We start from the raw sequence: 21,424 nt of genomic DNA on the forward strand, positions 1-21,424 counted from the left end.
GGGGGGTCGGCTTATACTCGGGTCGGCTTATACTCGAGTATATACGGTAATCAAAATGGCACACTCGATTCACGATTTTGGCTGAGAGTCAAAAATGGTCTTTTTTTTCCCTGTCCTGATTTTTTATTTTTTTACCAAAAGTTGAAAAAATTGTATACTTGAAAATATACCAGGTGAGGACTGGAGGGAAATTGCACAAAATTTTGTGACATTTTAAAAAGCCACAATTGATGAATCAGCTGAAAATGCCTGAAACTGCCAAACTTCACCAAGAAAGCAGGAAAAACAAACAAACAGGCGAGTACATATGAAATGGACTTAAAAAAAGGTGCAAATAGAATAATGAATTATTTGCAAACAAAAAAAAAGGTGCATAACTAGACAAAAAAACAGGCTCAAAGGCAACGATGAATTGGGACCTTAGTCCTCACTTTATTCTGCTATATTCTCTTTACTCCATTGATTACATGTTGTAATTTTAGCTATTTAGGCGCTTTATTCTCCTCCACTCTGTATTTTGTACACTCAAAAAATAGAATAAAAAAAATGCATAATACTTTATTAAAACAAATAATAATAATTTCAAGACTACGGTTAATATGCATCAAGAATATGACGTTTTTTTCCACAAGAAACAATTGTGTCGACTGGAGTTTAATCACAACTGTAATAAAATGCAAACTACTCTATAAAACGAGAATGGGCAATAATTGTTATTTGCTTTGAGGGTACCACAAGAGGAATAAAACATTTTCCTAATCAGACTTTTTTAATTTTTTTGTTTTGCGAAAAATCAGGAATACATTTCTAATGATCAATATGGGCAGCGACCTTAATATTTACAGAGAGTTTCCTTGTATATCACTTGATCGTGATGATTATTATGAGTCTTCATCCAGGTCCAGAGCTTCACGGCTTCAGAAGATCAACTCGTAGCAACCTAGCCCTGCATATGTAGCTCAATGAGCCGTCCAGCAAAAATAGCCACTGTCCCAATTATACAGACTAACATGAAGACTGCTAGGAGAATGTGATCAATCACCATTGCGGAGAATATCCATTCTTCTGAAGCCTGTAGGTACAAGAATAAATTATTGTAGACTTCGGTCAGTGCAGGAGCACGGCTACCAGGGAAGGAAGCCAACCTGCGCCCACATGGACCCCCTAGGTGAGTGTCCGTCCACATTACACCGATACAGTTAAATCCTATGGGATTGCACGGAGGCCACTTTAGGGACTCTTGACGTTGGGGGATACTCTGCCTATTATTACTTATCAAGCTTTTTTATAACCTTCTCCAAAGTGAAAAATAGTGGCTGCAGATATGTTAACTATTAAATCTTTATACAGAGGATTTGTTGGTTTTCATCATAAAAATAAGCCCCAAATGCTATGAAGATATATTGAAAAAAAAAAATAATAATAATAATTAGCACTTCAACACAAATTATGTTTGTTTGTTTGTTTTTTTTTAATGGATATATCATGGATTTGAGCTTCTTTTACCTTATTGGATTCTTGGTCTGAATTAATAGATTCTGCAATATATTTAACCCCTTCTATGGCGTTCTTCACATCAGGGTTCTTTAAGATCGGTGACTTGTAGGTGTCAGCGACAGGACCCAGCTTTCCGGAGATATCCGAAATATCAATGTCTTCAGTGAAAATCTTATTTCCTTTTTTGCCTTGTGAAGGTCGTTTCATTGTAGAAAAGAACATCATGTTGGGAATAGTTTCAATGACAACCTGATGAAGGGAACATATGACAGCATGTCATGAATGTGTGCGCGTGGGTGTCCATTAATTAACGGAGTGTACATTCAGGACTAGGAGGAACTTACAATATAAAGAGAGAATGTTGATGCTGATACATTAATTCCAGAAAAAAATATGATCAGTTAAAGTGATATTAACTATTAATCACATGTACCTGGATGGCTTTCAAGGAGCTTTCAAGGTGACCATTAAAAATTACGAAGATTCAGGTTGAGATCATTCGTGCAGGACATGGGAGTTTAACAATGAAAAGTAGCTGATTGGCACAAAATGACTGTTGAAACTTGGTGCCACCTTATCATAGCTGAACGGTTCAGTGCACCATCCCATACCTTATATTAGTAGGGCTTACACTATTCCTTATGATTCGGGTGCTGTAGTACCAGAAATATTAACTCCCCCTTACCTAAAATCATTTATATGACTGAACTGGGAGCCAAGTATACAATATATATTTTTTCCCGTAAAATACAAAGGAAATGTGTCATCTTTAACTTTAGGACTTTCAGAGATCATTTCATCTTCAACTTGCTTTACTTTTCACAATAACAGTCATTATGACCAAGGGGGACCAAACTTTAGTGTGCCACCATATATGTGGAGAAATTGGGCTGTCATCCTATATGTATGGGGCAGTGGGGGCCTCCTATACTATATATAGAGTAACTGAGGGGACCATCATAAGGGGGCTGTGGGGTTATCATATTCCATATAAGAGGCTGAAGAGACATGATACTATACATTGTGTGCTCTAGGGGACATAATACCATAAATAGTGAGTTGTGGGGACCACCATACTATATCTGTTGGGTTGTGGAGACATCATCCTATATGTAAAGATCTGTGGGCACCATCATGCTATATATAGGAAACTGTAGGGCCTCACTATATATATATATATATATAAATGGGCTGTGGGGATATCATACTATATAGAGAGAGCTGTGTGTATATCATATTGTATATGGAGGGGCTCTGTAGTCATTTTACTATATATAGGGAGCTCTGGGGCCCTCGATGTAGAATAAAGGGCTTTAGGGGCCATCATACTGTATAAACAGAGCTGTGGGGGCACTTAGAGGACATAATTAGTTTTGATTGGGGCACTCATATGGCACTATTATATTTTTAAGGGTGGGCATTGTTACCCTTGACTGCCAACTTAAAGTGTTTGTTGCTGGAGGGGAGCACTTGAGATATTATAACATTGAAAAGGAGCATACGGGGTCTTATAACTTTCTAGGTAGCTCATTAGGGGCATTAATACTTTCTATGGGACACTAATTTTTTGGAGGAATTTAGTAACCGCTTAATTTATTCCAGTCATTATATAGCAGGTTTATGGTGGCATCATTGGTCTTTGTATAGAGTGCTTTGTTATGTAGAGGTAATGGTCATATTATATATGTATTCGCTGTGTGGTGGTGATGGTAGTGAGCATTGAGTAGCCGTATTATTTTGGCCTTTTATAATGGTAATTTTGATAATATTGGTCTTTGCATAATGTATTTTAGGTTAGCAACAGTGGTATACTATAATTACATATGTACATATATTCTTTTGAATTTCGGGGGGATGTAGCATGAGGAGGCATGCACTTTGGGGCTTGGGCCCCTGATCGTTTAGGACCCTCTCAACACCCCTGCGATATAGAAGAGTCGTGCATGCTTGACTTTCGCTCCATTCAGATGTGGATCTGCAGGGGCATGTTTTCAGGATAATTGTAAGTCCTAGAGTTTGCACATAATAAGTCCTATCTCATGGACTGGGGATAGCTTACAAATCTAGTAGAACCCCTTTAAGGGTGATTTTCTGTTCTGTAATAGGTATGATGTTTTGCAACTCACCTTCCTCAACCATTCAGGCATAATATGAGTACTTGGGGTACGGAAATGTAAATTGATTACAATGACTGTGATGACAATGGAAGCGATGACAAACAGCATGGTGAATAACATGTATTTTCCGATCAGCGGCACGGCGCTAGAAGTTGATGGAATCAATTCCACAATAACCAAAAGAAACACGGTGAGGGACAGCAGGACAGAGACACTCAGCGTTATCTTCTCACCTGTCAATGAAGGACAGATTTAAGAAGTAACTTATAAAAAATAGATATGGAGTAATTCTAGAATTAAAGGGTGATTTCACACAGAAGACATCTTTGGTACTACATACCGTATATACTCGAGTATAAGCTGAGATTTTCAGCCCACTTTTTTGGGCAGAAAGTCCCCCCTCTCGGATTATACTCGAGTCATATCCAGGGGAGGGGGAGCGGGGGCTATCTAATTATACTCACCTACTCCTGGCGCAGTCCCTGCACGTCCCTGCTTCTTCCAGCGCTGCAGCTTCTTCCTGTAGTGAGCAGTCACATGGTACCGCTCATTACAGTAATGCATATGCGGCTCCACCTCCCATAGAGGTGGAGCCGCATATTCATTACTGTAATGAGCGGTAACTGTGACCGCTCAATACAGGAAGAAGATGCAGCGCCGGGGAACAGACGAGCAGCGACAGCGCCAGGAGCAGGTAAGTATGACCGGGGCAGTGAGCGATACTCACCTGCTCCTCGTGCCACCGTCTGCGCCGCTGTGTCTTCTGAGTCCCCTCTACAGTGACGCTCAGGTCAGAGGGCGCAGTGACGCGATTAGTGCGCACCGCCCTCTGCCTGAACGTCGGCGCAGAGGATGGGAAGACACAGCGGCAGTCAGCGGTGGAACGGGAAAGGTGAGCATAGCAAGTTCCGGGGGCCGGAGAGGTGAGTTTGTAATTTTTTTAATCGCAGCAACAGCATATGGGGCAGTTATCTGTATGGGGCATCTTATGTGGCCATGTGCAACATTATATTGGGGCAAATATCTGTATGGGGCATCTTATCCGGCCATGTGCAGCATGATATGGGGGCAAATGTCTGTATGGGGCATCTTATCTGGCCATGTGCAGCATGATATGGGGGCAAATATCTGTATGGGGCATCTTATTCGGCCATGTGCAGCATGATATGGGGCAAATATCTGTATGGAGCATCTTATGGGGCCATGTGCAGCATTGTATGGGGCAATTATCTGTATGGAGCATCTTATGAGGCCATAATCCACATTTGTGGAGCATTATATGGGGCAAATGTCTGTATGGAGCATCTTATGGGGTCATAATCAACATTTATGCAGCATTATATGGGGCATATTTTAATATGGAGCATCTTATGGAGCCCATCATAAACTGTATGGAGCATTATATGGGGCACCTGATTCAATATGGATATTCAAAAACACTTAAACTACTGATGTCTCAATTAATCTTACTTTTATTGGTATCTATTTTTATTTTTGAAATTTACCAGTAGCTGCTGCATTTTCCACCCTAGGCTTATACTCGAGTCATTAAGTTTTCCCAGTTTTTTTGTGGCAAAATTAGGGGGGTCGGCTTTTACTCGGGTCAGCTTATACTCGAGTATATACGGTATGTCATAATTAGACATGAGCAAATTCATTCACAGGACCATCAGTATTCGGTGGCCACTGGACACAAGCCCAGTGAGCCATCACCTAGCTGCCGGCATCCTTGGCCCCTCTTTTGCTTGTGACATGTTATCACGCCATCATTTTGATGTGACGCGCACACTATTTAATGACTAGGATGCCACCAGGTAGTAGGCAGTTCGCAGAGCTCTTTTCTGGTGGCCATGGACAACTGATGCTGTCGCTGGATCAGGGTCCTGGGAAACAATTTGCACATCTCTAGTCATAACGTCTGACAGATTGTGATGCCACCTCTGAGACCCACTCATATTAGGAGAATGGGAATCCTATGAAGAGTCTTGCCTAGTGACATCAAGTCATAGTCTACGTACATGAGCCTGTCGGCAAATAAAACACTAAACCGGTCAGAAAGGAGAAGAGCAGGCATGGAATGATGACATTGACGATGAAGTAAAGTGGAAGGCGCTGCAAAAGGAAATGATAAGTGATGTCCAGATATGGTTTATCAGGGCAACAATCGTAGAACACAAAATGCTTCCAGCACTGGTAATCCTTCATGAACCATTCTCCGCTCTCCATGAAGCTGCTCAAATCAGGACGGTTGCTCTCCTAAAAGAGGTAAATGTAGATACAATTCATTTAATACATTCCAAATACATTATTAAAAATTAACAACTTTATATGAATAAGATACTCACTATTCCATGGCCATATATATACTGTACATACTATATCAAACCTCTTCTGCAATTAACATGAGCTCAAAAACTGTGCACCAGAGCTTCATGGCATGGGTTTCCATGGCCGAGCAGCTGCGTGCAAGCCTTACATCACCAAGCACGTTGACTAGCTTCAGATGGAGTAGGTAAAAGCACTCTGTCGCTGAACTCTGGAGCAGTGGTAACATGTCCTGTCTGGCATCTGATGGACAAGTCTGGGTTTGGGGAATGTCAAGCAAAAGTTACCCACCTGTCTGCATTGTGCCAACTGTAAAGTTTGGTAGAGGAGGAAGAATACTATGGGTTTGCTTTTCGGAAATCAATCTCGAACACTTAGTTCCAGTGAAGTGAAATCTTAATGATTCAGTATACAACACATTTTCGACTTTTGTAGCTTTCAAGTTTCCAGTTTGGAGAGGGCCTTGTTTCTGTTTCTGTCCATAAAGACATGGTTGGGGGATTTGGATGGGGTTGAGGTCAGGACTCTATGTGGCCGGTCAAGCTATTTCACACCAAACAACTTATGATGCACTAGAATGGAGATTAGTATACAAGTCGCCTCATCTAACATCAATGTCTGATCTCACAAATGCTTTTTTGAATAAATATGCAAAAAATTCCCAAAGACACATCCAAAACCTTATAAATAGTCTTCTCAGAATTGTGGAAGCAGTTATAGCAGCAAAAGGGGAACCTATTCCATATTATGGTTGTAGAATGGGCGATCATAAAAGCTTCTGTAGGTGTAATGTGCAGGTGTCCCAATACTTTTTTCAATATAGTGTATATACACTGCTCAAAAAATAAAGGAATGTGTTGAGAGCAATAAAACCTAAAAATTATCAACATAAATCACAAGTAATATCCCACGTACGTCTGGAGTTGGAATGATGCTCAAAATAAAAGTGGAAAATGAAGTTACAGGCTGATCCAACTTCAGTGGAAATGCCTCAAGATGAGGAAATGATGCTCAGTAGTGTGTGTGGCCTCCATGTGCCTGTATGACCTCCCTACAACACCTGGGCATGCTCCTGATGAGGCGGCGGATGGTCTCTTGAGGGATCTCCTCCCAGATCTGGACTAAAGCATCCTCCAACTCCTGGACAGTCTGTGGTGCAACGTGACGTTGGTGGATGTGCGAGGCATGATGTCCCAGATGTGTTCAATCGGATTCAGGTCTGGGGAACGGGAGGGCCAGTCCATAGCTTCAATGCCTTCATCTTGCTGGAACTGCTGACACAGTCCAGCCACATGAGGTCTGGCATTGTCCTGCAGTAGGAGGAATCCAGGGCCAACTGCACCAGCATATGGTCTCACAAGGGTTCTGAGGATCTCATCTCGTTACCTAATGGCAGTCAGGCTACCTCTGGCGAGCACATGGAGGGCTGTGCGGCCCTCCAAAGAAAAGCCACCCCACACCATTACTGAGCCACTGCCAAACCGGTCATGCTGCAGGATGTTGCAGGCAGCAGATCGCTCTCCACGGCATCTCCAGACTCTGTCACATCTGTCACATGTGCTCAGTGTGAACCTACTTTAATCTGTGAAGAGCACAGGGCGCCAGTGGCGAGTTTGCCAATCCTGGTGTTCTGTGGCAAATGCCAAGCATCCTGCACGGTGTTGGGCTGTGAGCACCACCCCAATCTGTGGACGTCGGGCACTCAGACCATCCTCATGGAGTCGGTTTCTAACCGTTTGTGCAGACACATGCACATTTGTGGCCTGCTGGAGGTCATTTTGCAGGGCTCTGGCAGTGCTCCTTCCTGTTCCTCCTTGCACAAAGGCTGGGGTAGCGGTCCTGCTGCTGGGTTGTTGCCCTCCTACGGCTCCCTCCACATCTCCTGGTGTACTTGCCTGTCTCCTGGTAGTGCCTCCAGCCTCTGGACACTACGCTGATAGACACAGCAAACCTTCTTGCCACAGCTCACATTGATGTGCCATCCTGGATGAGCTGCACTACCTGAGCCACTTGTGTGAGTTGTAGAGTCCATCTCATGCTACCACAAGTGTGAAAGCACAACCAAGATTCAAAAGTGACCAAACCATCAGCCACACAGCATTGCGACTGAGATGTGGTCTGTGGTCCCCACCTGCAGAACCACTGCTTTATTGAGGGTGTCCTGATAATTGCCAATAATTTCCATCTGTTGTCTATTCCATTTGCACAACAGTATGTGAAATTGATTGTCAAACAGTGTTGCTTCCTAAGTGGACAGTTTGATTTCACAGAAGTTTGATTTACTTGGAGTTATAGTCTAATGTTTAAGTGTTCCCTTTATTTTTTTGAGCAGTGTATGTATGTATGTATGCACACAGGGATGTAATGATCGCGATTGCAGAGGTCGCAACAGAGCGGGAGGGAGGCCCGCTGATACCAGAGCGTACTTCAGCTGGATGTCCATCTGAGAATGCACATTTAGTTGAAGTGTATTGAGGCGCAGAGACCTGATGGGCCAATCAGAGGACAGCAGCTGAAGTCAGCAAGCCAGGCACAGGCTGCACAGGCTGTGCATGGCAATGACATCATACGCTGCCTGTCGCTTGCACGCAGATGTCAACTGCCGGCTTTAGAAGAGGATGCTGCACAGCGGGGAAGTGGAGGATAGGTGAATAGATTATTTGTATGTTAAAGAACAGTGGTAGAAATATACCAGGATGGGTAACGTATACCAGGATGGGAGATATGTATACCAGGTTTGGGGGCATATATACCAAGATTGGCCCAGATACAGGGCATACAGTGAGAAAAATAAGTATTTGATACACTGCCACCGATTTTGCAAGTTTTCCCACCTACAAATAATGGAGAGGTCTGTAGTTTTTATTGTAAGTACACTTCAACTGTGAGAGACAGAATCTAAAAATAAGAACCAGAAAATCACATTATATGATTTTTACATAATTAATTTGCATTTTATTCCATGAAATAAGTATTTGATCACCTACCAACCAGCAAGAATTCTGGATCTCACAGACCTTTTAGTTTTTTTTTTTAAAAGCCCTACTACTCTGCACTCATTACCTGTATTAATCGCCACTGTTTGAACTTGTTACCTGTTTAAAAGACACCTCCCCACACACTCAATTAATCACACTCCAACCTCTCCACCATCGCCACGACCAAAGGGCTGTCTAAGGACAGCAGGGAAAAATCTGTAGACCTTCATAAGGCTGGGATGGGCTACAGGACAATAGGCAAGCAGCCTGGTGAGAAGGCAACAACCCCTGGCTCAATTATTAGAGAATGGAAGAAACACAAGATGACTGTCAATCATCCTCGGTTGGGGGTTCCATGCAATGTCTCACCTTGTGGAGTAAGGATGATTCTGAGAAAGGTCAGGAATAAGCCCAGAACTAGATGGGAGGACCTGGTCAATGACTTGAAGAGAGCTGGGACCACAGCCTCAAAAATTACCATTAGTAACACACTACGCCTTCGTGGATTAAAATCCTGCAGAGCACGCAAGGTATCCCTGCTCATGCCAGCACATGTCCGGGTCCGTTTGAAGTTTGCCAATGACCATCTGGATGATCCAGATGAGGCATGGGAGAAAGTTATGTAGCCAGGTGAGACCAAAATAGAACTTTTTGGTATCAACTCCACTTGCCGTGTTTTAAGGTAGAATGATGAGCACAAGCCAAAGAACAGTGTCCCAACCATGAAGCATGGTGGGGGAAACATCATACTTTGGAGGTGCTTTTCTGCAAAGGGGACAGGATGACTGCACCGTATTGAAAGGAGGATTGATGAGGTTATGTATCGCAAGATTTTGTTTAACAACCTCCTTCCCTCAGTAAGAGCATTGAAGATGGGTTGTGGCTGGGTCTTCCAGCATAACACTGACCCAAAACAAACAGCCAGGCCAACTAAGGAGTGGCTCCGTAAGAAGTATTGCAAGGTCCTAGAGTGGCCTAGCCAGTCTCCAGACTTGAACTCAATAGAAAATCTTTAGATGAAACTCAATGTTGCCCAGCGACAGTCCCCAAACCTGAAAGATCTGGAGAAGATCTGTATGGAGCAGTAGGCCAAAATCCCGGCTGCAGTGTGTGCAAACTTGATCAAGAACTACAGGAAACGTCTGACCTCTGTACTTGCAAAGAATGGTTTCTGTACCAAATATTAAGTTCTGTTGTTCTATGACATCAAATACTTATTTCATGCAATAAAATGCAAATTACTTATGTAAAACTCATACAATGTGATTTTCTGGATATTTTTTTAAGATTCTGTCTCTCACAGCTGAAGTGTACCTAAGATAAAATTGCAGACCTCTCCATTCTTTGTAGGTGGGAAAACTCGCAAAATCGACAGTGTATTAAATACTTATTTTTCCCACTGTATATACCAGGATGGGGTCAGATAGGGGATGTAAATACCAGGTTGAGCTCAGATGGGAACATATATACCAGGAAAAGGGACAGATATATCAGGATGAGGGTCATATATACCAGTATGGGATATATATATATATATATATATATATATATATATATATATATATATATATATATACAATGTATATATGTATATATATATATATATATATATATATATATATATATATATATATATATATATATATCAGGATAGGGGATATATATACCTGGAAGGAGCCCAGGAAGGGGAACATTAGTTCAGATGGGGAACACTACTAAATAATGAAGGAGGGGGGGGACAACATGTATGTCCTTATAGGATTTAGAATGCTACAAGGGTCCATACATGTGACCAACATAAGGGAAGGGTGGGAGTTCACAACTAAATTTCTCACCGAGACCCATCGAATTCTAGTTACGCCACTATCTATACGGCTTGAATAAAGCATGTGGACCGCAAAGTCTTCCCCGCTTTAACACTACAACCTAATTAACTTTGACTCCTTACCGGATTTATAACAACCACTGACCCATCATAAGTCCAAGTCCCCAGCTTCATGCTGCAGTTCTGCTGATCAAAGGGAAAATACGTGACTATCATTTCACAGTAACTCTTGAAGATGGCTGGTGGATTCCATACTATTTTTCCATTGTAATCCACAAGGGCCTTAGTTTCTTGAACAATTGCAAAGTCACCGTTTGCACTGTAAAAGAGATAACACCATGTCAGGGCCGGAGACCCAGATAGGCAAGAACACTTTATGGGCCGTTTACAGTTAAATAGGCTCATCATAACGTTCCTCTTTATGTGTCTGTGATAGAAGCTACTTGCTGCTTTGGAGGTGGTAATGGCCCCCTTACTTCTTAGGTGCACAGGTTGCCCCCATGGCATGTCCGCCCCTGCACCATGTGCTTATGCTTGCTCTATTATGTGGACGTACTGTATTATGAATTTCTTGATCAGAGTCTCTTTCCATAAACCAGAGAACACTGACAAGCAGCTCTAGAACTATATATATACTGTACATGCAAAAGATAAAAGAAAAACGTACTTGTTGTACAGGACTAAATCAGGTCGCCAAATACCACCAGAGGGAATGCGGATTTTCTCTATTCCTCCATAACTCGATGGGTCCCATTTTAAATTAACGTCTATCCATTGCTAAAAGAAACAAAGACCACCAAAAAGATATAAAATCATCAAACCAATTTGCAGGCAGGTTTATTTATGATTTACAAATATATTTGATGATTCTGTCCTAATTTTTTTTGTCTTGGCACCAGAATGACCCCTATTGGTGTTTCTAATAAGTTGGAGGCTGCATATTAAGTTTTACTTATTTGCTCTGAGTCTTTTGTTTGAGACCACATGAATTTTCTACCATCTTCCTTCTTTAGATTGTCTGTACATTTTTTATCTACATGAGTGATCTACAAAAAAATATATAATAATCTCTGTTCTCAGTGTTAGAGATCACAGAAGGTAGGGTTTTGTACACACATTGTACAGTAGCGAGAGGATGAAATATCTTACATTTTCTGGAAAGTAGAGAAAACAGGCTGTAGAAAAAGAGGAAAATATATAAAGAAGAGATAAAAACAGTATTAAAGCTGGGCTGATATACAGTTAGGGCCCGAAATATTTGGACAGTGACACAATTTTCGCGATTTGGGCTCTGCATGCCACCACATTGGATTTGAAATGAAACCTCTACAACAGAATTCAAGTGCAGATTGTAACGTTTAATTTGAAGGGTTGAACAAAAATATCTGATAGAAAATGTAGGAATTGTACACATTTCTTTACAAACACTCCACATTTTAGGAGGTCAAAAGTAATTGGACAAATAAACATAACCAAAACAAAATATTTTTATTTTCAATATTTTGTTGCAAATCCTTTGGAGGCAATCACTGCCTTAAGTCTGGAACCCATGGACATCACCAAACGCTGGGTTTCCTCCTTCTTAATGCTTTGCCAGGCCTTTACAGCCGCAGCCTTCAGGTCTTGCTTGTTTGTGGGTCTTTCCGTCTTAAGTCTGGATTTGAGCAAGTGAAATGCATGCTCAATTGGGTTTAGATCTGGAGATTGACTTGGCCATTGCAGAATGTTCCACTTTTTGGCACTCATGAACTCCTGGGTAGCTTTGGCTGTATGCTTGGGGTCATTGTCCATCTGTACTATGAAGCGCCGTCCAATCAACTTTGCAGCATTTGGCTGAATCTGGGCTGAAAGTATATCCCGGTACACTTCAGAATTCATCCGGCTACTCTTGTCTGCTCTTATGTCATCAATAAACACAAGTGACCCAGTGCCATTGAAAGCCATGCATGCCCATGCCATCACGTTGCCTCCACCATGTTTTACAGAGGATGTGGTGTGCCTTGGATCATGTGCCGTTCCCTTTCTTCTCCAAACTTTTTTCTTCCCATCATTCTGGTACAGGTTGATCTTTGTCTCATCTGTCCATAGAATACTTTTCCAGAACTGAGCTGGCTTCTTGAGGTGTTTTTCTGCAAATTTAACTCTGGCCTGTCTATTTTTGGTATTGATGAATGGTTTGCATCTAGATGTGAACCCTTTGTATTTACTGTCATGGAGTCTTCTCTTTACTGTTGACTTAGAGACAGATACACCTACTTCACTGAGAGTGTTCTGGACTTCAGTTGATGTTGTGAACGGGTTGTTCTTCACCAAATTAAGTATGCGGCGATCATCCACCACTGTTGTCATCCGTGGACGCCCAGGCCTTTTTGAGTTCCCAAGCTCACCAGTCAATTCCTTTTTTCTCAGAATGTACCCAACTGTTGATTTTGCTACTCCAAGCATGTCTGCTATCTCTCTGATGGATTTTTTCTTTTTTTTCAGCCTCAGGATGTTCTGCTTCACCTCAATTGAGAGTTCCTTTGACCGCATGTTGTCTGCTCACAGCAACAGCTTCCAAATGCAAAACCACACACCTGGAATCCACCCCTGACCTTTTAACTACTTCATTGATTACAGGTTAACGAGGGAGACGCCTTCAGAGTTAATTGCAGCCTTTAGAGTCCATTGTCCAATTACTTTTGGTCCCTTGAAAAAGAGGACGCTATGCATTACAGAGCTATGATTCCTAAACCCTTTCTCCGATTTGGATGTGGAAACTATCATATTGCAGCTGGGAGTGTGCACTTTCAGCCCATATTATATATATAATTGTATTTCTGAACATGTTTTTGTAAACAGCTAAAATAACAAAACTTGTGTCACTGTCCAAATATTTCTGGCCCTAACTGTATGAAAGCAAGTGAAGATAACAGAACTCAGAATACAAAAAGAGCTTGTATCCAAGACTGTATTACTGAGAGGAACAATCCCTCATTAAAAAAAAAAATGGAAACGTGGATCAAGCTGCAAACTGCACATCAGGGCATCTGAAAATGAATGAAGGATTGAAATGTAGGTAACCACTAACATATGTAAAAAAAATTCCATGTTAAAGGTGTCCATAGCCTTTAAAATTACCGTATATACTCAAGTATAAGCCGACCCGAGTAGAAGCCAAGGCACCTACTTTTGCCATGGAAAACTGGGTAAACTTATTGACTCGAGTATAAGCGGGGTATGCATTGTCCCCTCATCCCTGTCCTGCTATGCATGGCTCCCCCTTCCCTGAGCTGGTATGAATACCTCCCAATCTTTGTCCCTGTCTGCATGCCTCCCCTGTCCCTGTCATTGTATGCATGGCTCCCCCTTCCCTGTCCCTGTATGAATGCCTCCCCCGTTCCGTCCCTGTATGCATGCCTCCGCCGTTCCGTCCCTGTATGCATGCCTCCCCCGTTCCATCCCTGTATGCATGCCTCCCCCATTCCGTCCCTGTATGCATGCCTCCCCCTTCCCTGTCCTGGTATGAGTGCCTCTCACGTTCCGTCCCTGTATGCATGCCTCCCCCGTTCAATCCCTGTATGCATGCCTCCCCCATTCCGTCCCTGTATGCATGCCTCCCCCTTCCCTGTCCTGGTATGAGTGCCTCTCACGTTCCGTCCCTGTATGCATCCCTCCCCCGTTCCATCCCTGTATGCATGCCTTCCCCATTCCGTCCCTGTATGCATGCCTCCCCCTTTCCCTGTCCTGGTATGAGTGCCTCTCACGTTCCGTCCTTGTATGCATGCCTCCCCCTTCCCTGTATGCATCCCTCCCCCATTCCGTCCCTGTATGCATGCCTCCCCCTTCCCTGTCCTGGTATGAGTGCCTCTCACGTTCCGTCCCTGTATGCATGCCTCCCCCTTCCCTGTCCTGGTATGAGTGCCTCTCACGTTCTGTCCCTGTATGCATGCCTCCCCCTTCCCTGTATGCATGCCTCCCGGTTCCCTGTCCTGGTATGAGTGCCTCTCACGTTCCGTCCCTGTATGCATGCCTCCCCCTTCCCTGTCCTGGTATGAGTGCCTCTCACGTTCCGTCCCTGTATGCATGCCTCCCCCTTCCCTGTATGCATCCCTCCCCCATTCCGTCCCTGTATGCATGCCTCCCCCATCTCTGTCCTGGTATGAGTGCCTCTCACGTTCCGTCCCTGTATGCATGCCTCCCCCTTCCCTGTCCTGGTATGAGTGCCTCTCACGTTCTGTCCCTGTATGCATGCCTCCCCCTTCCCTGTATGCATCCCTCCCCCGTTCCTCCCCTGTATGCATATCTCCCCTTTCACTGTATGAATGCCTTCCCCTTCCCTGCCCCTGTAAGCATGTTTCCCCCGTTCCATCCCTGTATGCATGCCTCCCCCTTCCCTGTCCCTGTATGCATCCCTCCCCCATTCCGCCCCTGTATGCATATCTCCCCTTTCCCTGTCCCTGTACGATTGCCTCCCCCTTCCCTGCCCCTATATGCATGTTTCCCCGTTCCATCCCTGTATGCATGCCTCCTCTTCCCTGTCCCTGTATGAATGCCTCCCCTTTCCCTGCCCCTGTATGAATGCCTTCCCTGTTCCATTCCTGTATGCATGTTTCTCCTGTTCCGTCCCTGTATGCATGCCTATCCTTCCCTGTATGAATGCCTCCCCCTTCCCTGCCCCTGTATGAATGCCTCCCCCTTCCCTGCCCCTGTATGAATGCCTCCCCTCCCTATCCCTGTATGAATGCTTCCCCCATTCCGTCCCTTTATGCATACCTCCCCTTCCCTGTCCTGGTATGCATGCCTCCCCCGTTCTGTCCCTGTATGCATGCCTCCCCCTTCCCTGTCCTGGTATGAATGCCTCCCCCGTTCCATCCCTGTATGCATGCCTCCTTATCCCCTATCCCTGTGTGCATGTTTCCTATTGAAAAAAAACAAACATCATACTCACCTACCTGCGCACCCTCTGTACTGGCACTGCATCTCGTTCCGGCCACCGGTGCCTGCCAGCAGCTCTTCATGTGCTCAGCGGTCACGTGGTATCATTCATTATGGTAAGGAATATGTGCCTATGGGAGTGGAGACGCGTCCATATTCATTACCTTAATGAGCGGTACCATGTGATCATTCGGCAGGAAGAGCTGCAGACGCCGGTGGCTGTAACGAGATGCAGTGCCAGCACAGAAGGTGCGCAGGTAGGTGAGTATGATGTGTGCTGGAAACCGCTGGCCCCCACCCCTGCTGGCTTTCTGTACCGTGACTCATGTGGGGGGTGGGGGATGTTTTCAGCACACGTATATACGGTAGTTAGTTTCTGCCAAAAACAAGTTGCAAGGTAGTCGTTTTCTTTCTTTCGGAGAAAATTCTAATTTGTATATTATTTTTTATAAATCTTGCTGAAAAGTTAATCTGTCAGTAAGATTTGTGTAAGCAGCTCTTTCAAAGACAAGACCAGTGATACCATTACATGGACAGTCCGTTCCTCCATTATGGAAAATTCAGCATTTCAATTGATATACAAATTAAGCTGAAGAGCTATTGTAGATCTGAAGTTTGCGTCACTCCGGCTCTACTGCCTGCCCAGCACTACCTAATTCTGCTTGACAGACATCCTTTATGCTGTATAAGTCCAGGCAAAGGAGTCATCAGTCATGCAGGAGGATGCAGCGCTGGGTGGGCGGGGAATAGAGCTGGAGTGACTGAGGCTTCAGATCTACGATAGCTCTTCAGCCTAATTTTGCATACTGATTTCTCAGTAATGGAGGAACGCACTGGCCATATAAAAGTATTGCTGGACTTGTCTTTGAAAAAGCCATGTGCACATATAGTTTTGGGGGAGAAATCTTGCTAACAGATTCCCTATAATGACTGAAAATCAATGCATTAAATGTCTTTCCATAATTGTGGTTTTTTTTACTTGTACATTTTTTGTTATGACTTCATGGGATGAAACTATTATATTATATTATATATTCAGTTGAATAGGGATGAACGGAAATATTAGACCAATGGACAAAAGAGGTGATGCTTATAGAAGAAATCAGACATCATGTATTAGGAGATGTAACACCTACTATTTTCTGCCAAATTTTACAGAATACACTATAAATTCACAAATGTAAAAGATATTAAAAAGTTAAACCTGTTTGAGGCGAACGTTTGTGGTCACAATTTGATTGACTTCATCCTTGAAATAAAAAAACAGAAAATTAAACATAAAGAGAACATAAAACATCGATTCCATTCATTCCTTTATATGTAGTAATAGCTTGGAGGTTACCACAATAATATCCTCTAGAGATGGGGCAAAACTGAAGGTGGGGCAGAGATTGCTTTCTCACCCTGGCGCCCAAGAAGGCCACTCCGTCATATAAACAAACAGCTCTGGTATAGTTTATTTTTTAGGGCCCAAAAGCTTGGAGGGGTGGTCCACCTTCGGGACAAATTTTCTTCTCTTACTTATATTCATGTATTTTGTGCTAAAAATAATTTTTGTTGTTGATTTTCATTGAAAATGTTGCAACCGCTTGCATTCTATAGCCTCTTTATGACGCTGATTATTGCTGGCTGCAGAATGAGTTAACTGAGAATCCATCTGTCACAGCTATGACAGTCTGATGTGGAGTTTGTAACTCTTTTCAATCTTTTTTTCTGAGTTTCTTTTAGTTGATTTATGACCATAGACCACATCACATTAGAATATGCGGAAAAAAGAAGTCTGTCAAATCTAATTAATGTAAAATTTTTAACTAAACCCAATTGAAAAATGAGTTTTAACCCCCAATAAATGCATGTAAGTAAAGAAGAAACAGTCCCCAGAGACAGCCACCTTTTATTATTTTGTACCATTTACCACTGACTAGTTGTTTTGACCCAATGTATTTTTAAAGAAATATTCCTACCACATCAATGAGCTGAATGAGCTGGAGACCGACAGTCACCACAACGGCATCCTTAAACTTCTTTACGGGACGGACAACGCTGTTGTAGTCTTGAAACAAGTCCTTAATAAGGCGAGATTCATCTTCTGAAGAGAGAACGGTTCCAGCTACACAGAAGGAAAGTTATAGCAATATTAAAGGGTTTATCCAGGACTATATTTTTTTTCTACGAGCCTAAGAACTAACAGGCAGATTGTTTCTAACTACCTGCCTGTTGTACCTGACACCGACCTCTGCCGGCACAGAAATGGTCACAGACGGCTCCTGCTGGAGACTCAGCGGATTCCACTGACATCACGTCGACAGAGCAGCGGCTTCTCTTCCGCTCTGTTCTGTTGATGGGACGTGGCTTCCAATGTCATGCTGATCGATAGCCGGCTCCCTGCTTCCTAACTGCGGGGAGCCGGCTGTGAATCAGCATGATGTCAGCAGTCAGGTGTTGTCGACAGAGCAGCCTGGAAGAAGATCTGCTCTATTGACGTGAGACAGATGAATTGCCGAACCGGCCCTTGGTAGAATAGGCAGGTAATTGCCCCTGTTAGCAACTACCTGCCTGTTTGATATTTCAACCTTAGTACAAAAAAAAAAAAATAGTCATGGCCTTTAATTTTATATTCAGACCTTTTGTACTAGAGCAATCATAGCTTCTTTTAGCTGGAAGTTTTATACAATTAAAATGTTATACTTTTAAAGCAAAAATATCAGTTCAAAACTCCAATATAATGTGCAAATAAAAGCCAGAAGCTAAAGACAGTAAATAATTAAAATCAGTTCTGAAATGTCAATTTTCAACAGGGGGAATAGAGAAAGCTATGCTACATCGAACTGGCAGCAAATTATCCTCCCAGAAAACAAAATTATCGGAAATTAAAATTCTAAGTGACTGCTCCTTCTCTCCTCTGATGTCATCTGTGGGGGGAGAGCGGCGAGGACCCCGTATACATCGGATGGTTGGCCTGTCCTGCTAAAATTAGCGAGCTTGACAGACGTTCATCTATTTTTGTATGGAGACTTTAAGGCAACGTAGGATTGAATCTGTAGAAGAACAGTTACCAGCAATGCCTGACAGACCCCACTAAGTACAAAATGCATTTATTGGAAACATCTGCAATCAAGGCCAATTATAGAGCGTCCAATGCACATGTGTAGATGGGATTAGCTGTGCCATGGAGGAGACGTGGATCATCAGAGATCATCTATATACAGAGCACTAAGGAGCCATCTGTAGATTCACTTCTCTTAGGAAAGGAGATTGTTCCCCTTATTGTTCTATCCGGGAAAACACAACAGATTGGTCTCAGTGTGACCAAACGTGTAACATTGCACAAGTAGGAGATCGGCACTCGGACTGTCTCATTGCTGAATGTTTCCCAATCACTCTACATATAGCAGAACCAGCCAACGACTCGTGTTTCAAAGTGAGGACGGATGACTAAAACTATCCCGAGCATTCACCTGCAGCTGCCCGTCAAGTGGTTCCTTGTACGCTCCACACGACACAACCCTGGCGTCCAGATAGATTTGTAAAAAGTTACGAAAAGTCACAATTGTGTATCAGCCAACACATTCCTTACCACTAACCCCTTCATGGCGAATTTTTGTTTTCGTGCTTTTGTTTTTTTCCTCATCTTCTTCCAAAATCCATAGCATGTTTTTTTATTTTTCCATCAATATAGCTGTATAAGGGCTCATTTTTTTTGGCAGGACGAGTTGTACTTTTGAATGACACCACATAGTGTACAGGAAAGTGGGGAAAAAAATCCAAGTGTGCTGAAATTGCAAAAAAAAAAAAAAAAAAAAAAAAAAGGGTCCAACTCCACAATTGTTTTTTGAGTTTCTTCTTTACATTGTTCATTATATAGTAAAACTGAGCTGGAAATATGATTCCCCAGATCAGTACGACTATGCAGATATTAATCATGTATAATTTTTTTTTAGTTATTATTAATTAAGGATTTTTATTTTTTAAATATTGGGTTTGTTGCCATTTTTGGAGACCTATGACGGTTTCCATTTTTTGCGTCCTGATCTGATGTTTTTACTGATACCATTTTGGGGTAGATACAATGTTTCAATCTCCTCTTATTGCATTATAACGCAATGTTGCAGCTGCCAAAAAAAGTGATTTTGTAGTTTTGATTTTTTTTCTCAAAACAATATAATAACATTGATCCCTGTAGATAGCAGAAACGAGAATAAGGACCGTAGCCCACCTCGATGCATGAAAACAGTGGAAGCACAAGTAGGAAAGAGAAAACGGCCAAAACATACAATGCTAAGTGACTGTATTTGACTTTAATAAAATCCAATTCTATGGGGAAAATTTGAACATAAAACTCAGCGTACCCGCAAGAGAAATTCACATGTTGCAGATAGGAAACATGCACCACAGATAGGTTCACGCTGCGTAAGAAAAATAAAAAAAACAGTGGGTGTGAGATTCTGAAAACCCCATCCACTTTGCTGGAACTGTAAGATGCTGTGCAAAAATACCCAGCGCCAAAAAACTCAACCTCAGTGATCATTTTATAAGTCCTGTTGTATCTAGTCTAATAAAATTCTTGTTTTTATAACAGGATTATACAGTCATTTTGACATGGATTTTCAAAGTAAATACTCCAGCCTCATCAGAACAAAGAGATCTATTTCATATTGTATGCAGTTTGTATTTGGATATCTGGTGACTGATCTACTCGATGACCCAAGGGAATAAAGCTCTATAACTGATCGATGAGAATTGGCTTCGTACATTGTATCCTGAATTTACTGTGAAGAGCAATGAGCCGGCCAAACATATTAAATACATTTTATCAAGATTTAGCAATAATTGATGAGGATGATTGAATCAAGTATAAAGCATGTTGGGATTTTACCATATGTGACTCTCTGATCTGCAGGGACATTACATATAATAAATTGGCCACATACATTAAAACCTCAAATTATTATAATTATTCTATAGTCTAACTTGTAAATTCTCAGTGGAATGCTTTGACTCCAAATAAAATAAAAAATAAATACAATTTGAAAAATGTTTCATAAATGCTCCAAATAATGAAACGTTTCAGTCATATAATTTAGAACCACTAACACAATGATTATCCTTATTATGATTATTCTTTACTAATAGTCATAATTGTTACTTCTACTATTGACTTCAAGAATGAAGAAGTGTGAATTACCGATATGTGGAAAAACTGCAAAAAATTTGAGAGCTTTTAAGCAATATTGTGATTTGAAAATAGGGCATAATTGAGATCTATGGGTCAATATTTAAAGAAAGGACTGCCAAGTAAACAGAGAGGACATGCAACCGATACTTGGAAGCCTTGATAGCTTTAACTGTATATAAGAGACATAATATTACTTTATCATAATGAAATGTGGAGATTTTGCAGTACCTGTAACGAGCAGAATAAATTGTATGATGGTGAAATCCATTTCCTTCCACTTCTTCCAGCTTCACTCCTCTCTGGTTACATGCCTGGAACTCTCGTTCGGAGAGGCGGACTCTGCGCCTTCCCGTCCAACTATCAGGAATGATGTTACTTGGACTATTGTTACTTTACACCTGTTCCGAGACAGCTGAGGATTTCGGAAGCACTCCACAGTATGTGACATGACAGCCACATTATGATTTAGGTTGGAAATATTGCTAAACCACTTCATGCAAGACATTAATCATCTGAAGTTTATTTTCATGTCTCTGACATTTTGGCAGAGTAGACCACAGATGTAGATACATACAGTATGTTCCTGCAT

At 42.2% G+C, this 21,424-nt stretch overlaps 1 protein-coding gene across 1 annotated transcript; it reads right to left on the minus strand.

Moving 5' to 3' along the window:
* Window positions 1–403: 403 nt before the first annotated feature.
* On the minus strand, window positions 404–21,185 carry LOC138644604 (acetylcholine receptor subunit alpha-1-A-like). The gene is made up of 9 exons (XM_069733181.1): window positions 21,064–21,185; window positions 17,624–17,769; window positions 16,864–16,908; window positions 11,410–11,519; window positions 10,866–11,061; window positions 5,633–5,870; window positions 3,624–3,847; window positions 1,507–1,746; window positions 404–1,072 (listed from the first exon to the last, which is right to left on the minus strand). The coding sequence occupies exons 1-9, from the start codon at window positions 21,101–21,103 to the stop codon at window positions 941–943; spliced, it is 1,371 nt and encodes a 456-aa protein (XP_069589282.1). The 5' UTR covers window positions 21,104–21,185; the 3' UTR covers window positions 404–940.
* Between the last annotated feature and the right edge of the window lie 239 nt (window positions 21,186–21,424).

The sequence above is a fragment of the Ranitomeya imitator genome, chromosome 7 (genome assembly GCF_032444005.1).
Source record: "Ranitomeya imitator isolate aRanImi1 chromosome 7, aRanImi1.pri, whole genome shotgun sequence".
Classification (NCBI taxonomy): Eukaryota; Metazoa; Chordata; class Amphibia; order Anura; family Dendrobatidae; genus Ranitomeya; species Ranitomeya imitator.

What these genes read in the sequence shown, in the direction of transcription:
- LOC138644604 (XM_069733181.1), bottom strand. Translation starts at nt 21,103, where the DNA reads ATGGATTTCACCATCATACAATTTATTCTGCTCGTTACAG. An exon ending in GATTTAGTCCTGTACAACAA is followed by an intron (nt 11,062 to 11,409) that starts GTACGTTTTTCT and finishes TCTCTTTTACAG; the next exon opens with TGCAAACGGTGACTTTGCAA. An exon ending in TTATTTGCCGACAGGCTCAT is followed by an intron (nt 3,848 to 5,632) that starts GTACGTAGACTA and finishes CTTCATTGACAG; the next exon opens with GTGAGAAGATAACGCTGAGT.